General features: G+C 42.0%; 2 protein-coding genes across 2 annotated transcripts in view; both read right to left on the minus strand.

Moving 5' to 3' along the window:
* Window positions 1–15873, minus strand: LOC140225422 (uncharacterized). The gene is made up of 2 exons (XM_072304320.1): window positions 15738–15873; window positions 1–6505 (listed from the first exon to the last, which is right to left on the minus strand). The coding sequence occupies exon 2, from the start codon at window positions 6495–6497 to the stop codon at window positions 4116–4118; it is 2382 nt and encodes a 793-aa protein (XP_072160421.1). The 5' UTR covers window positions 6498–6505; window positions 15738–15873; the 3' UTR covers window positions 1–4115.
* LOC109038167 (uncharacterized) overlaps window positions 9041–18319 on the minus strand; it is a 26336-nt gene continuing 17057 nt past the window's right edge. Inside the window, exon 2 of the mRNA XM_072304321.1 lies at window positions 9041–18003. Within this exon, the coding sequence (XP_072160422.1) occupies window positions 15688–17847 (2160 nt within the window). The 5' untranslated portion in view covers window positions 17848–18003 and the 3' untranslated portion in view covers window positions 9041–15687. The remainder of the gene's footprint in view (window positions 18004–18319) is intronic.

Raw genomic sequence — 18319 nt, forward strand, 5'->3', positions numbered from 1 at the left:
TTGATTCGGGAAAAAATCAACAACACTAAAAGCAATCCTATTGGTGGAAGGCTTCAACCTGGAAGCTGGTGGTTGTAATGGACAAAAGAGGCACTACGAGTAAAACATTACTAACGGCAATCAGTGGCGTGGCGTGCTTTGCGATATATCGATTGATCTGCCATTTAAACCTATGGAGATGGCTCGACAAACAGGATGTTCTCAAAGAACACTTCAAAAATCGATTCTTTTCCATAGCTTCAAATGGCGAAAAACCGACAGTCGATCGTTCGCTCCTCGCCACTTACTGGGTATCAGGATACGGGACCATAGAGGCTCCGCTCCCTCTCGACTAGGATGAATGAGTGTAAAATCTAAATTGCTGTATTGCCGGAGACATGTCATAAATTGTAACGAACTTTTTTATCCACAACTTTATTAGAGGTACAAAATTAACACACATTCGTACAGAAAGATGTGAAAATACAGAAACGACTGGAAAAAGATGGGTTTTCACTAGAGATCTGGCGAATAATGGGTATATTTACATTAATCTTTTCGCATTCGAAACAAAGTATCAGTTACAAAGCTACTTCTTAAAAGACCCAGAAAACTGTGTGATTTATTCAATGAACGGAGTCTAAAAATTTGCACAGGGCAAAGATACAATGGACCACTAGACAATGTACAAAATTCAGCATTCTAATAAATGTTTCTTGACCAAAAGTTCACGTGAAACACGATGTGCACAACGAAAATTACCGGAATCAACTCCTTACGAAGATATTTCATGGTTCTTGATGCGTGAATTCGAACCACCCGCTCATGAAAACTCAATGCTCTACGTGATTCACATCGCGCGCTAAACGTTATCATGACAGTCTCTGCGATATAAAAATCTGGCAGCCTTAATCTTGACGCTTTGGCTCAGTTATAGCAAATTGCTAATAGTTTGAACAACACATGGTGGGAAATGAACATTGCTCGATTGAGAAGCTTGCTGAGACCGTTGTAGTGCGCAATTTGACTCACGTAGAGCTTTGAGTTTCATGTGAGCGGGTAGTTCTAATCCCTCGTAACCAATGTGAAATAAAAACGTTAATATCTTCCTTAGGAGTTGGTTTCAGTAATTTTCGTTGCGCGAATCGTGTTCTACGTGAAATTCTGGTTAGGGCACGTGTATCAGATTGCCTAAATTCGTACCTTGTCTAGTGGTCCATTTTGACAAAACTGGCCTTAGTGGCCTTCATTTTATATGTAAGATTTGGTCCCTTTCGAGAATTGGATCGCACTTAGCAAAAAGGATCCAGCGCGATTACAGTGTTTTCAAAACCGTGCAGCTCTTATTTTTCTTTTAAAAACATTCATTACATGTTCAGTATTGAAATTTACACATATTTAATTTCCTTAAAAATAACAATTTTTCGGTGAGAAGCCAACACTATTTGCTTTTCTGGGAGATTTTTTTAGATACATATGAAGCAGCAAAATTTTTACAACACTGTGATCGCGAGGGTTCCTTTTCGCTGAATGCGATCCAATGTAGAGTCCCTTTATACCCAGAGTTAAGACAACTCACTTTCGGTTGGGCTGAAAGTGGCCTAAAAAAAAATTCAATTCTGATTGGTTCTCGCTCATGGAGGCCGAAACGAGTGCACCAAGATGGCGGTACCTCGAATGTCAACAAGAATAATGAAAATATTACCTAATTGTGGTTTTTCAAGAGTAAATTGTTATTTCCATCGGTCCAGAATGAAAATAGATTCAGAAATTATTCACAAACCAATCTCATTTTCTTTTTAATTGATCAATTTGTTGATGTTGTTGTTTTAGTGTGACAGACATCGCAGGATTCCTGATCCTTATCCCTCAATATCGTTCGTTTGGGTGCACTCGTTTCGGCCTCCATGGCCAGCCAAGGCCGGCTGCCAGTCAGCTGATAATCGAGTTGTCTTAACTCTGGGTATAAAGGGACTCTAATCCAATGCACCTCTTTTGGCTGGGCAATAGATAGGAGTGGAGGCTTCTGGCTATTTCTAAGGGAGTCCTCTCAAATGAGTCAGTTGCGCTGGTCACAGAATCGTGTTTTCATGCTTGATTTTTGCGGATTAGGCCTTGTCCACACGAGCGCAGTTCGCGGAACTTATTTCTTGTAACGAGGCATGCTGTCCACACGGGTTCGTCCGAACTGGACCCGGAACTTCAATAAAACTATACAATTATTGCAAAATAATAGATTATTATGACCGCCAAAGTAACAAAAATAAATGTCAAGATCATATGTAAAGGACGTGAAAAACAAAAACAAGCAAATTCACATCAAAAGAAACATATTTAGAAGCTCGGAGCACGGGGAAAATTCCAGGTTTTGGAGGAATAAGTTTCAGCTCAGCAAAAAACTTGTTCCGGGAACAAGTTCCTCGAACTGAGTTCCGCGAACCGCGTTCGTGTGGACAAGGCCTTCGTTTAATAATATCTGCCCAAACAGCAACTTTCTACGTTTAATACTAGCCGAGATATCGCCCATTAAAAAGTCGGGTTTCTGGCGCCATCCACCCCGGTAGTGGCGCCCTTGGTTTCTCCCACCTTGCTTTCATCCTAGTTTCATGTTGAGTATAACTAGAGTACCTGTATAGCGAGGCCTACAAAACTCCGAAAATCTATCAGGCCTTCACCGCTGCCTCCGCGAATAAAGTTAAGGCCCAGAAATGCAGCCAACCTATGAATTTCAATTATCCAAAGCGATTTATTAATACAATTGTTACGAGCCATCGTTTATAAAGCACGTATTTGACTTAGTTTTTGCATTAATTTACTTATTTTTGTGGAAGAACGCTCATTTACGTACTTTCTTAGCCATCTTCGTTAGAATTGGAGTCTACAGACTGGCAGTGAAATTTTGTGCGTTGGAAGTTGGTTAGAAGGGTGGCTGCACTTTTGGGCCCTAAGCCCTCCATGAAGCGATCTGTCCATATACTCTCGCTATACAGGTACTCTGAGTATAACCAGTGCAAATTTTTGTCTCCCTGACCGATGAAAGCAAGACGGGGGAAACCGAGGGTGTCACTACCACGGTGGATGACGCCAATAACCCGGATTTTCAAAGGGCGATATCTCGGTTGATACTGAACGTAGAAAGTTGCTGTTTTGACCGATCGTAATATTTTTAGCTGATCGATCTGCTAGAATAAAGCATCAAAACGCAATGCTGTGACCAACACAACTGACCCATTGGGCTATTTAGATCAAAGAGAATTATGTTAGTTCTCATATAAGACCTGAAATCGACAAGAATACATGCATGGTAGGGCTCATTTCACGAAGGCTGTATTCAGTGGCGAGGCGTGAATGATCGATTACCGGTATCTCCCCGTTTTAAACTGTGGTAAAGAATCGGTCATTAAGGTGTTCGTTGCGAACACCCTGTTTATCGATCCTTTTCCAAGGGTTTAAGTGGCAGATCAATCGATATATCGCTAGGCACGTCACGCCACTGGATGTAATTTCTTTTGATTACGCCATTTTTCCTTAGCTCGGCAGCACATTAGGACTAAATATTGAAATTACGATGCAGAAATCTCATCCTGATTACAAAAGCAGTTAAACAGGAATAATACGAGTTTTGGACTTTCTGTAATATTCCGGAGCTTAAGAACGAAGATTTAAGTTGAAAAAATAACGGGGGATGACACAGCGCCCATAAAGAAATATTCGAAAATTCAAATGGAAATATCTGCAATATATTCTCTTACAAAATATGATGAAGAGAAAGTCACTTCGGAAAAAAGCAAAACTAGAAACAAGCTTTCATAATCAATATGTCTTGGTTCTCTAGCCACGAGAGGAATTAGAGCACTGCGCGACGTGTTTTCTCTATAAAATTTTACGAGGAAATCGAAGTCATGAGACGGATGGGGAGTGTGGAAATGAACTCCGAAACAAATATAGGTGCTTAAGATTAACATTGCTTGAATGACACAAATACAAATGACGTCATCTGTATAGTCTCAACTTAAAATTGTCAATGATCAAATTATCGTACAAAAAGGCAGAGCACTGAGTGAAAATGCATGGTTTATCGGAGTATGCTCCTTCAAATGCCTTTTCCGCCGAAAAGAGGATGAGCAGTGACTGCATCAGTACAGTTTTCCGTCAGTATGCATTCGCAAATGTCTCTTTAAAGTGACATTCTCGCGGAAGGACGCCGAACAATGACTACAACTGAATAGTTTCTCACCAGTATGCGTGGAGACATGTGCCGTTAGAGACTGTTTGTGAGCAAAGCATGCCGTGCAATGACTGCAACTGAATGGTTTCTCTCCAGTATGCGTCCGGATGTGTTTTGTCAAATTACTTTTATCAGCAAAAGAGGCCGTGCAATGACTGCAACTGAATGGTTTCTCACCAGTGTGCGTGCGAACATGTGCCGTTAAAAGCCGTTTCTGAGCAAAGCATGCCGTGCACTGACTGCAACTGAATGGTTTCTCTCCAGTATGCGTCCGGATGTGAATTATCAAATTACATTTGTGAGCAAAGCATGCCGTGCAATGACTGCAACTGAATGGTTTCTCGCCAGTGTGCGTTCGCATGTGTTCCTTTAAATTGTCTTTACTAGTAAAAGAGGAGGAGCAATGACTGCAACTGAATGGTTTCTCACCAGTGTGCGTGCGAACATGAGCCGTTAAACACCCTTTCTGAGCAAAGCATGCTGTGCAATGACTGCAACTGAATGGTTTCTCGCCAGTATGAGTTCGGATGTGTGTTGTCAAGTTATATTTCATAGCAAAAGAGGCCGAGCAATGACTGCAATTGAATGGTTTCTCGCCAGTATGCGTTCGGATGTGTGCTGTCAAGTTACTTTTCATAGCAAAAGAGGCCGAGCAATGACTGCAACTGAATGGTTTCTCGCCAGTGTGCGTTCGCATATGTACCTTGAGATTTTGTTTCGTACTGAAAGAGGAGGAGCAATGGCTGCAACTGAATGGTTTCTCACCAGTATGCGTTCGAACATGTTTCGTTAAAGCAGACTTTTGAGCAAAGCATACCGTGCAATGACTGCAACTGAATGGTTTCTCGGCAGTGTGCGTTCGCATGTGTTCCTTTAAATTATCTTTACTAGTGAAAGAGGAGGAGCAATGACTGCAACTGAATGGTTTCTCACCAGTGTGCGTGCGAACATGTGCCGTTAGAGACTGTTTGCGAGCAAAGCATGCCGTGCAATAACTGCAACTGAATGGCTTCTCTCCAGTATGCGTCCGGATGTGTGTTGTCAAGTTATATTTCATAGGAAAAGAGGCCGAGCAATGACTGCAATTGAATGGTTTCTCGTCAGTGCGCGTTCGCATGTGTTTCTTTAAATTGTCTTGACTGCAATTGAATGGTTTCTCGCCAGTATTTATTTGAATATGTCTCGCCATTGAGGTTTTCGTAGTAAAAGATGCAGCGCAAACATTGCATATGGATGGTTTGGCATTCATTTTCTTCGAATCTCTCATGGATACTGTACTCATTTTTACATGTATGTGTCGAGCGTTCCTTTTTTCATCGTTTGCAAGGGTTCTCGTTCTCTTGCCTACGTTCTCTTCGGCCTGTCCGAGATAGGTAGTGCCGATGCTCTCTCTTTTCACTGACGTTATCTTCGGGACGAAAGCACAAAAATTAACCTCCGAATCGAGCTCTCCGTCTTCATTACACAACCTAACTTCAGACTTACCCATTTGGAGAGGTGGCTCACTCTCAATTTCGATTTCCGTATGTAACTGGTCAGCCAAACTTTCATCACATTCGTTGGGATGGGGAGTCTCGATGTTTTCTATCTTTACTCTCTCTGTCATCGAGACACTATCTCGATAATTAACGTCCAAATCGAGTACTCTTTTTGCTTCTCCCAACTTGGATTCCGATTCGTTTGTTTGGGCAGGGGGTCCGCTCTTAATTTCAATATTCGTATGTAACAGGTCAATCCAACTTTCATTACACTGGTCGGGAAGTGGAGTGCTCATGTTCTCTTCCTTCACTCGCGCAGTTATGGGGACAAAATCGCGAATATCATTCTCCAAACCGTGTTCTCCTCCCCATATGTCCAACCTGAGTTCTGACTCGTCTGGCTGGAGAGTGGGTTCACTCTTAATGTCAATACTTGTATGTAGCTGGTTAGTCCAACTTGCATCAACTTTTTCATCCTCGCATTCGACTTTGGGGGGAAGAGCGGAGGGACAATCGAAGATGGACGAGAGGAAGGTTTCTTTGGTCTCTTCTATTGATGCAAGTTGGGGATTGTTGGAATCTTCAAGGCGACTTTCTACGGAGTGGGAAGATGGGTTGCCAGACATACCGCTAGACTCCGAGCTGGTGCTTGCTTCAGGCACGGCCAGCATTGAAGGGCTCGTGCAATAAATCCTGGACACGTCTCCCTGGGGATCCTTCACACTTTCATCGATTGGTGGATTCACTGGATTGTAGTCTTCAAATGTGCTGAGTGCTCTTCCCGTTATATTTTTAGCTTCGGCGTTCTCCATTCAAAATCCTGAACAGAATAAATTTCAAGATTTGTAAGCAACGCTTTGGACGACCGATTAGAGTAGTAGGTATTCGATAGAGGGATTGAAAGACGGAGAGATATTTGTTGCGATAAATCGATTGATCTGTCATGTAAACCTATGGACGAGGATCTATGTACACTGCACAGGGTGTTCGCAACGAAAACCTTAATCATAGATTCTTTAACATAGCTTCAGATGGGAAAATATCGATAATCGATCATTCACGCCACGCCACTGGATACGGGTACCCGCGGGATCGAAGTATGCGATGTTTCGAATGACATCCATCCATCCATATATTTAATATCCTAAGGCCTTTTTAGGCCTCATACAGTTTGAGCTAATTCGATCTCGGAAACTACTGGACCGATTTTGCTCGGATTTATTTTAAATGAAAGCTCTTAGGCTGTAGACGTGCCAACATTCCTTAGTTTTTCAATTTGCACGACCGACATTGCAAAATTTTCCTCGATTTGATAACGAAATATTTTCGTCTATGCCGCTGGACGAGTCATATGGTTGGGGGACCTCCCACCCTCTAATTTTCCATTTCCCTCTCCACGTAAACCCATCCCTACCTGCCGTTAGTACGTGTCACCCTTCTGCTCTGGCATGGGTCCTTTGTCCGTATCACTCTCTTTCTTATGCCGTCTGACTCGGAACACCTACTACGAAAAATGAATGAATTACCGCAAATTTTCCCGACAAAAAGCACACGCCCCGATAATCTTTAAAAAATTCGATCGGATGAGCCTTCGATATATGCGACGACTTCAAACTCTAAGCCCGGACCTCTGAGGCATGTATCGGACTGATCCTGATTTCTGGACCTATCTTCTTTTACCAATCCCACGGATATGATTCTTGTTTCTGTGATTATCGAGAGTGACGGTATGTGGCTCCCCCACTCGAGGAAAATGGCATCCCCTTAATCTGAGCATTGATTCGGTTTGAACTCGACTGCAGCCCAAACGACTGCACGGATTCATACGAAAATTTAAATTTCACGACGATTTAATAGCAACCGAGGTATATTCAAGGCCACGTTCGTCATTTCGTTAGGGTACAAAACCTATCATCAGACTTTTGAACTTAAAAAATAAGACTGAAAATTAGAGTTTCCGATCAAAGGTGCCCCATGGTTCATGACAGGCGCGCTCAGAGACTATAAAAGCTGAAAGAACAGATTTTCTTTCAGGTGAGCCTCCTTCCTTAGCAACATTAATGATGTTAATTCTTTCTTTCTGGACCAATTGAGGATTAGATTGCCACGAGCAAAAGTGGGCGATAAAATATGCGAAGTAACTGGAGATAAGGCAGTTAACAGGTTGACATGCCTTAGTTGGTAGAGCAATTCACAATTTACGCGAGTTCGGTTCTGACTCCAACTCAAGAATACAAATATTTCGACTTCGGTGTGTTGCACAGTATCGCACCCAATTGAAGGCGTTTTACGTTGGCCCGACCACAACCTACGGAAAGTGGAGTTTTGATGTTTTGTCACAGAGTGCTGCTTAGCTACATTAGTTGAATGCAAAATGATGAGAACTTTTCACTCATATTAGTATCAGGAGGAGCTGATGACTTTTCGGGTTGAAATTAAGTATTCAGTTTTATTTTAGACGCATGATAAAAGTCTGACTATTTTATACCGAGAAATCCCTTTCCCATGCTAAATATAGTTCCCGTCAAAAAGTTCCATCTGATACCGAGTTTCGAAAAAATCGATTGAACCCACTCGTTAATGAGGGCGCTCAACGGAGCTCACAATGTCAGCGCAGATACCTGTGCGAACCCGTCCTACCGCACAGTGGATCGAGTCAATAAGAGAGGGCGAACGAAATTTGGATACTTGAAACGCTTATAATTTGTTTATACAAAATTAAAAGTTCGGTTATTGGTTCAATTGATTTTCTCGTGAAATATTCTTCAAGAGAAACCCCTTAAAGACTGTAAATTTAAGACAAAAATTGTAAACTGATTGCGGCAGACGAACTCATACGGTAGTATGTTGGAGTTTTTTGCCAACGTGCGTTTCAAATTCAGCATAAGGCTGAAAATCTCAATACAGAGGGAAAAAGCTCGTTCGAGCACAAATTTTCCGATTGAGCGAAATTGAGCGATTGTATTGAGATTTTCAGCTTTATTCTGAATTTTTAACGCACGTTGGCAAAAAACTCTAACATACAAAAATTATCTTGTAAAGAGCCTTGCACAAAAAGGGCTAAAATTCGCCCGTTTTCGGGCCCTCGAAATTGGGGTCGGTGTGAGGTATTTTTTCATCTATAGGGTGACCCTTTACACATAATAAAATTTCAGATTGAGTATACACACCGTTTTTGAAATATGGGGGGGCAAAGTCCCCGATTTTTACTCATATTTGCAGGTATTTTATAGTCGAACTTCGGCTGCTACAAGGTACCGGATGTAGATATTGAAGCGCGGTTTGCGGTGATTTGTCAAGCTATTTCTGGATTATTTTTTCACATCTTTTACAAACCCGCAAATGGTTTTTCGGGGGGGGGGGGGGGAGCTTTATTCATATTATCATGACCGTTCGTATACGTCTTACTGGCATTAATTGCTTCGTTCTCGACTCCTCTCCACGCCGTAATCATGATGGTATTTTCTGTTAGGAATCTTTCTTCTTCTTTATATTTGACCAATTCTAATGTTGTCTCCCCCTTTCTCCCTTTTTAACCTCCCCCCCCCCCCAATTCTAAACACTCCCTCTCAAGTGTATATTCCTGTGCGGCAGATATGAAGGTGTTATTTGTGGGGAATTATTTTCTGTCTTTATGGTTGATAAACTTTGACCCCACCTATTTCCTCCTTCCCCCCTTTACCCCTGTTTCACCCCCCCCCATTTCCACCGTACCTTACTCGAAGTTGTCTGCTCCCTCTGCAGCAGAAATGAGGATGTTTCCGGTAACTATTACACTATCCGATAACTATTATACTCTCACAAAAAAAAGTATTCAAGCATGTAAAAAAGAGAAAAGAGGGGGGGGGGCAGTGGAAAGAGGGAATAAGGTAGGAAATATGAACTAGTGAGGGGGGATGGGAAAGAGAAAAAAGGGTGGGGGGTGTCTCCCTTGTATTGAGTTTAAAAAAGTAAAAAATTCTTCGCTGGAAACATCCTCATTTCTGCTGCGGAGGGAGCAGACAACTTCGAGTAAGGTACGGTGGAAATTGGGGGGGGGGGTGAAACAGGGGTAAAGGGGGGAAGGAGGAAATAGGTGGGGTCAAAGTTTATCAACCATAAAGACAGAAAAATAATTCCCCACAAATAACACCTTCATATCTGCCGCACAGGAATATACACTTGAGAGGGAGTGTTTAGAATTGGGGGGGGGGGGGAGGTTAAAAAGGGAGAAAGGGGGAGACAACATTAGAATTGGTCAAATATAAAGAAGAAGAAAGATTCCTAACAGAAAATACCATCATGATTACGGCGTGGAGAGGAGTCGAGAACGAAGCAATTAATGCCAGTAAGACGTATACGAACGGTCATGATAATATGAATAAAGCTCCCCCCCCCCCCCCCCGAAAAACCATTTGCGGGTTTGTAAAAGATGTGAAAAAATAATCCAGAAATAGCTTGACAAATCACCGCAAACCGCGCCTCAATATCTACATCCGGTACCTTGTAGCAGCCGAAGTTCGACTATAAAATACCTGCAAATATGAGTAAAAATTGGGGACTTTGCCCCCCCATATCTCAAAAACGGTGCGTATACTCAATCTGAAATTTTATTATGTGTAAAGGGTCACCCTATAGATGAAAAAAAACCTCACACCGACTCCAATTTCGAGGGCCCAAAAACGGGCGAATTTGTGCATGGCTCTTTCATATTTTTTCATGGTTTCCGTAATTTTATTGCGAAGGATGAAGTTGCACAACAATAGCACCATTGCAATGCTTCTGGTCCCTTTTTGCAAAATGCAATCCAATTGAGGCCACGAGCAAGAGGGGACATAAAATATGCGAGGTGACTTGAGATAAGGCAGTTAACAGGTTGACATGCCTTAGTTGGTGGAGCAATTCACAATTTACGCGAGTTCGTATCCAACGCCAACTCAAGAATACGAATATTTCGACATTGGTGTGTTGCACAGTATCGCACCAAATTGAAGGCGTTTTATGTTGGTCCAACCGCGACCTGCGGAGACGAGGAGTCTTGATGTGTTGACTTTGAGTGCTGCGTATGGCTCATGAGTACTTTTCACTCATATTGGTGCTAGGCAGAGCTGATGACTTTCCGCGTTGAAATGAGGTAGTATGAAGCTACGGAAAAGGATCGATAGACTTGACAGAGTTTTCGCAACGAACACCTTGATAATCGATTCATTACCACAGCTTTAAATGGGGGAAGAATCGATAATCGATCATTAGCGCCACGCCACTGGTTCTATGGGTTTCCTCGTGAAATGTTCTTCAAAACACACCCTTTTCAGTTTAAAATGTGGCGAAATAAACAAACGTTTGTGGTTTTAGTCGAGTTAGCTGTTAGTTTAGTTTTAGACAAAGGATAGCACTTACAGCTGTCTTGCCTACAACCAGTCTTACGTGAACATGAAAAATGCCTTTTGAAAATAGTTGAAAATGAAATTCGTCGGTTTTTAATCATTCAAACGATTTGAGAGTGCCCTTCAGGTGATCGGTGGAAATTAGACAAAGATCGAAGGCTCAACGAACTTTCCTGCACAGACGCTTCTGAGCGCATTATCTCAAAACCTCATTTTTGCTACGGCTCACAGTAATTGGTTGTCACACGGTTTTTTCGTAAAATTTTCTTCTACTGGCACCCCTGAAAGTTTAAATTGTGACGAAATAAACATCAAAATTTGCGGTTTTAGTCGGAAATTTCATGTGCGACCTCTTTTATTGACTCAATCCACACTGTGCGGCTCTCTTCGCTATCACGACATCGTAGACGAGACGGGGTATGAATTTCCAAGGAAAAAATTCACTTTAGGTTGGGAGAGCGCAGTATCGAGGCGCTTTGAAGTTATGAAAAAGGCTGCTGCAGGACGTTTCCGCACACTTTTTTTGGAAATTGCTAAAATAAATGAATATTTGGCAACATTGTATACTTGCCTCACTGCCGTCCGATAAATTAACCAGATTTACTTTGCCTGGAGCCTTTGTATGCGCGAAATGAATTGAGATTATCGTATTTTTGGAAGCTATCTGAGAAGTGTGGATCTCGGATAAAGGTGATAACGATGATGGGAAACCAGAAGAAGATTTTGATGTCGGCGATTCCGATGAAGAATGATTTTTTTAGGGAGATTTCTTTAGAATTACCTAAGCTGTTGCGGGGCCCTTCGAACCCTGAGTAATACTAGCTTCTTTGGGTGGGCAGGGAGGAGCTTTAATAAGGAAAGGGGGGTAATCAGTCCCAAAATTTTACTTTTTTCCTAAATAGCAGAGTTGATTACTATGAAACTATTTGTCGACCAAACCCATATATTTGGTAGAGCCCCTCTAGTCCTTCACATACGCTTTACCTACGGAGGGAAAGCGAATGCGGTGTTGTGAAGTAGTAATTTTGTTTGGACGATTTTCGCAAAAGTGTGCGGAAACGTCCACCTCCCATGCAAAAAATAGTCATTTTGCACAGGACTTCGAAACCATCCGGGCTATGCGTTTTATCTCCTTATCAATCTCATCATCCTGGAGACTGATTTTTGAAATTTATACAGACAAAGAGACATCTAAACAGGCAAAAGAGAAAAACCGAAAATAAAGTAACTAGTGCTGTTGATTTTTTCTTCGATTTTCTGAAGATATCGATTTTTTGCACGGAATAGTCGATTAAATTAAATCGATTTTCAGCACGCGATTTTGCAGCTAATCGCCTTTGTACTCACAAATTGAAAGTTTTCGATTTTTTACGGGAAAAAATGTTACTCCTGAGTAATGAAGGAAGCAACAAGCCTTAATTATTCTTCAAAACTGGGAGCAGTCATCAAAGTTGCCCAATTTAAGGGGCAATGGAACTCGACGCTCAGTAAGGCGAGCATTGAATGAAAACGAACGGCACAATACTCATTCTAAAAATCGATTTTTTATTCGGAGCCATTTTCTTGAAAACTGATTTTTTGGCCTTAATTTTTCTGCAAATAATCGATTTTTTTTAACACAATCGACGCTATCGATTAGATCGATTAGGGAAAAATCAACAATAATACTAAAAGCAATCCTTTTGGCGGAAGCTGGTGGTTACGATGGAAAAAAGAGGCACTACGAGTAAAAAGGCACTAACGGCAACCAGTAGTGGCGTGGCGTACTTTGCGATATATCCATTGATCTGCCACTTTAACCTATGGAGAAAGCTCGACAAACAGGGTGTTCGCAAAGATAACTTCAAAAATCAATTCTTTACCATAGCTTCAAATGGGGAAAAATCGAAAATTGATCCTTCGCTCGAAGGACGATGGAGGCTCCCGCTCCCTCTCGACTAGGATGAATGAGCGTAAAATCTAAATTACTGTATTGCCGGAGACAAGTCATAAATTTAAATGGACTTTTTTATCTACAACTTTATTTTATTAGAGATACAAAATTGACACACATTCGCACAGAAACATGTGGAAATACAGAAACGACGGGAAAATAATAGGTTTTCACCAGAGATCTAGCGAATAATGGGCATATTCATATCATTCTTTTCGCATTAGAAACAAAATATCAGTTACAAAGCTACGTCTTAAACGACCCAGAAAATTGCGTCATTTATTCAAAAGACGGAGTCTAAAAATTGGCAGAAAAAAGATCCAGAAAATTTTGACAATTTTTGACGAAACTGACCCTCACTTTATCTATAAGATTTAGGCCCTTTCGGGAATTGGATCGCATTTAGCAAAAAGGAACCAGCGCGATTAAGGTGTTTTCGAAGCCGAGCAACTTTTCTTTTTCTTTCATAAACACTTAATACATATTCAGTATTAAAATTTACGCATTTAATTTCCTTTAAAATAAGCAATTTTTTGGTGAGAAGCCAACACTTTTTGATTTTCTGGGAGATTTTTTAGAGAAATATGAAGCAGCGACATTTCTAAAACACTGTAATCGCGCTGGTTCCTACGGAATCCGCTACATACGATCCAATTCACCCCCTTTGGCTGAGCAGTAAATAGGATTGGAAGCTTCTGGTGATTCTAAGGGAGTCCTTTCAAATGAGTCAGTTGCGCTGGTCACAGAATCGTGTTTTCATGCTTGATTTTTGTGGATTAGTTTAATAATATCTGCCCGAACAGCAACTTTCTACGTTTAATACTAGCCGAGATATCGCCCATTGAAAAGTCGGGTTTCTGGCGCCATCCACCCCGGTAGTGGCGCCCTTGGTTTCTCCCACCTTGCTTTCATCCTAGTTTCATGTTGAGTATAACTAGAGTACCTGTATAGCGAGGCCAACAAAACTCCGAAAATCTATCAGGCCTTCACCGCTGCCTCCGCGAATAAAGTTAAGGCCCAGAAATGCAGCCAACCTATGAATTTCAATTATCCAGAGCGATTTATTAATACAATTGCTACGAGCCATCGTTTATAAAGCACGTATTTGACTTAGTTTTTGCATAAATTTACTTATTTTTGTGGAAGAACGCTCATTTATGTACTTTCTTAGCCATCTTCGTTAGAATTGGAGTCTACAGACTGGCAGTGAAATTTTGTGCGTTAGAAGTTGGTTAGAAGGGTGGCTGCACTTCTGGGCCCTAAGCCCTCCATGAAGCGATCTGTCCATATACTCTCGCTATACAGGTACTCTAGGTATAACCAGTGCAAATTTGTCTCCCTGACCGATGAAAGCAAGACGGGGGAAACCGAGGGTGTCACTACCACGGTGGATGACGCCAATAACCCAGATTTTCAAAGGGCGATATCTCGGTTGATACTGAACGTAGAAAGTTGCTGTTTTGACCGATCGTAATATTTTTAGCTGATCGATCTGCTAGAATAAAGCATCAAAACGCAATGCTGTGACCAACACAACTGACCCATTGGGCTATTTAGATCAAAGTGAATTATGTTAGTTCTCATATAAGACCTGAAATCGACAAGAATACATGCATGGTAGGACTCATTTCACGAAGGCTGTATTCAGTGGCGAGGCGTGAATGATCGATTACCGGTATCTCCCCGTTTTAAACTGTGGTAAAGAATCGGTCATTAAGGTGTTCCTTGCGAACACCCTGTTTATCGATCCTTTTCCAAGGGTTTAAGTGGCAGATGAATCGATATATCGCTAGGCACGTCACGCCACTGGATGTAATTTCTTTTGATTACGCCATTCTTCCTTAGCTCGGCAGCACATTTGGACTAAATATTGAAATTACGATGCAGAAATCTCATCCTGATTACAAAAGCAGTTAAACAGGAATAATACGAGTTTCGGACTTTCTGTAATATTCCGGAGCTTAAGAACGAAGATTTAAGTTGAAAGAATAACGGGGGATGTCACAGCGCCCATAAATATTCGAAAATTCAAATGGAAGTATCTGCAATATATTCTCTTACAAAATATGATGAAGAGAAAGTCACTTCGGAAAAAAGCAAAACTAGAAACAAGCTTTCATAATCAATATGTCTTGGTTCTCTAGCCACGAGAGGAATTAGAGCACTGCGCGACGTGCTTCCTCTATAAAATTTTACGAGGAAATCGAAGTCATGAGACGGATGGGGAGTGTGGAAATGAACTCCGAAACTAATTAAGATTAACATTGCTTGAATGACACAAATACAAATGACGTCATCTGTATAGTCTCAACTTGAAATTGTCAATGATCAAAGTATCGTTTTTCTCCGGTGTGCGATCGAATATGTACTCTTGGACAAACTATTTATGAGAACCAAGCTGAGAGAAGCCTGCAATTAAAAGGTCCCACACCGGCGTGTGTCGTATGCGTTGATTTAAACGGCTTTTTCTGGACAAAAAGGCAGAGCACTGAGTGAAAATGCATGGTTCATCAGAGTATGCTTCTTCAAATGCCTTTTCTGCCGAAAAGAGGATGAGCAGTGACTGCATCACTACAGTTTTCCGTCAGTATGCATTCGCAAATGTCTCTTTAAAGTGACATCCTCGGGGAAGGACATCGAATAATGACTACAACTGAAGGGTTTCTCACTAGTGTGCGTCCGCATGTGTCTCTTTTAATTGTTTTAATGCCTGAAAGAGGAGGAGCAATTACTGCAACTGAATAGTTTCTCACCAGTATGCGTGGAAACATGTGCCGTTAGAGACTGTTTGCGAGCAGAGCATGCCGTGCAATAACTGCAACTGAATGGTTTCTCTCCAGTATGCGTCCGGATGTGTTTTGTCAAATTACTTCTCTCAGCAAAAGAGGCCGAGCAATGACTGCGACTGAATGATTTCTCACCAGTATGCGTGCGAACATGTGCCGTTAACGAATTTTTTTGAGCAGAGCATACCGTGCAATGACTGCAACTGAATGGTTTCTCGCCAGTGTGCGCTCGCATGTGTTTCTTTAGCTTGTCTTTACTTGTGAAAGAGGAGGAGCAATGACTACAATTGAATGGTTTCTCGCCAGTATGCGTTCGGATGTGTCTTGTCAAGTTATTTTTCACAGCAAAAGAGGCCGAGCAATGACTGCAACTGAATGGTTTCTTGCCAGTATGAGTTCGGATGTGTGATGTCAAATTACTTTTCTTAGCAAAAGAGGCCGTGCAATGACTGCAACTGTATGGTTTCTCATCAGTATGCGTGCGAACATGTGTCGTTAAAGAATGTTTTTGAGCAAAGCATGCCGTGCAATGACTGCAACTGAATGGTTTCTCGCCAGTGTGCGCTCGCATGTGTTTCTTTAGCTTGTCTTTACTAGTGAAAGAGGAGGAGCACTGACTACAATTGAATGGTTTCTCGCCAGTATGCGTTCGGATGTGTCTTGTCAAGTTACTTTTCACAGCAAAAGAGGCCGAGCAATGACTGCAACTGAATGGTTTCTTGCCAGTGTGCGTTCGCTTATGTACCTTGAGATTTTGTTTCGTAATGAAAGAGGAGGAGCAATGGCTGCAACTGAATGGTTTCTCACCAGTATGCGTTCGAACATGTGCCGTTAAAGCATCTTTTTGAGTAAAGGATGCCGTGCAATGACTGCAACTGAATGGTTTCTCGCCAGTATGAGTTCGGATGTGTGTTGTCAAGTTATATTTCGAAGCAAAAGAGGCCGAGCAATGACTGCAATTGAATGGTTTCTCTCCAGTATGCGTCCGGATGTGTTTTGTCAAATTACTTTTCTCAGCAAAAGAGGCCGAGCAATGACTGCAACTGAATGATTTCTCGCCAGTGTGAGTCCGCAAGTGTCTCTCTAAACTGTTTTTTCTACCGAAAGAGGAGGAGCAGCGGCTGCAACTGAATGGTTTCTCACCAGTATGCGTGCGAACATGTTCCGTCAAAGGCTGTTTCTGAGAAAAGCTTGCCGTGCAATGACTGCAACTGAATGGTTTCTCACCAGTGTGCGTGCGAACATGTGCCGTTAAAAGCCGTTTCTGAGCAAAGCATGCCGTGCAGTGACTGCAACTGAATGGTTTCTCTCCAGTATGCGTCCGGATGTGAATTATCAAATTAATTTTCTGAGAATAGCATGCCGTGCAATAACTGCAACTATATGGTTTCTCGCCAGTGTGCGTTCGCATGTGTCTCTTCAAATTGGCTTTTGTACGGAAGTGGGAGGAGCAATGACTGCAACTGAATGGCTCCTCACCAGTGTGCGTTCGCATGTGTGTTGTCAAATGACTTTTCTTACCAAATGAGGCCGAGCAATGATTGCAACTGAATGTTTTCTCACGAGCGTGCGTTCTAATATGTTCGACTAACTTTGATTCCGATTCGATTGTTTGGGTAGGGGGTTCCCTCTTAATTTCGATATTCGTGAGTGATAGGTCAAGCAAGTTTTCATTACATTCGTCGGGAAGTGGAGTGCTCATGTTCTCTCTCTTCACTCGTGCTGTTATTAGGACAAAATCGCGAATATCATTCTCCAAATCGTGTTCTGCTTCTCCTCGTCCCAACCTGAGTTCTGACTCATCCGTCTGGGGAGTGGGTTCACTCTTAATGTCAATACTTGTATGTAGCTGGTTAGTCCAACTTGCATCAACTTTTTCATCCTCGCATTCGATTTTGGGGGGAAGAGCGGAGGGATAATCGATGATCGACGAGAGGAGGGTTTCTTGGGTCGCTCCTGCGGATGCAAGTCTGGTATTGTTGGGACCTTGAAGGTGACTTTCTACGGAGTGGGAAGATGGGTTGTCAGACATACCGCTAGACTCCGAGCTGGTGCTTGCTTCAGGCACGGCCTGCATTGAAGGGCTCGTGCAATAAATCCTGGACACGTCTCCCTGGGGATCCTTCACACTTTTATCGATTGGTGGATTCACTGGATTGTAGTCTTCAGGTGTGCTGATTGCTGAGTGCTCTTTCCGTTAGATTTTTAGCTTCGGCGTTCTCCATCCAAAATCCTGAACAGAATAAATATAAAGTTTTGTAAGCAACGCTTTGGACGACCGATTATAGTAGTAGGTATTCGATAGAGGGATTGAAAGACGGAGAGATATTTGTTGCGATAAATCGATTGATCTGTCATGTAAACCTATGGACGAGGATCTATGTACACTGCACAGGGTGTTCGCAACGAAAACCTTAATCATAGATTCTTTAACAGAGCTTCAGATGGGAAAATATCGGTAATCGATCATTCACGCCACGCCACTGGATACGGGTACCCGCGGGATCGAAGTATGCGATGTTTCGAATAACAAAGGTAGTTAAGACAGG

This window comes from Bemisia tabaci, chromosome 9 (assembly GCF_918797505.1).
Source record: "Bemisia tabaci chromosome 9, PGI_BMITA_v3".
Taxonomy (NCBI): Eukaryota; Metazoa; Arthropoda; class Insecta; order Hemiptera; family Aleyrodidae; genus Bemisia; species Bemisia tabaci.

Excerpts from the sequence above, each read along its gene's own strand:
- LOC140225422 (XM_072304320.1), bottom strand. The coding sequence starts at position 6,497 with ATGGAGAACGCCGAAGCTAAAAATATAACGGGAAGAGCACTCAGCACA.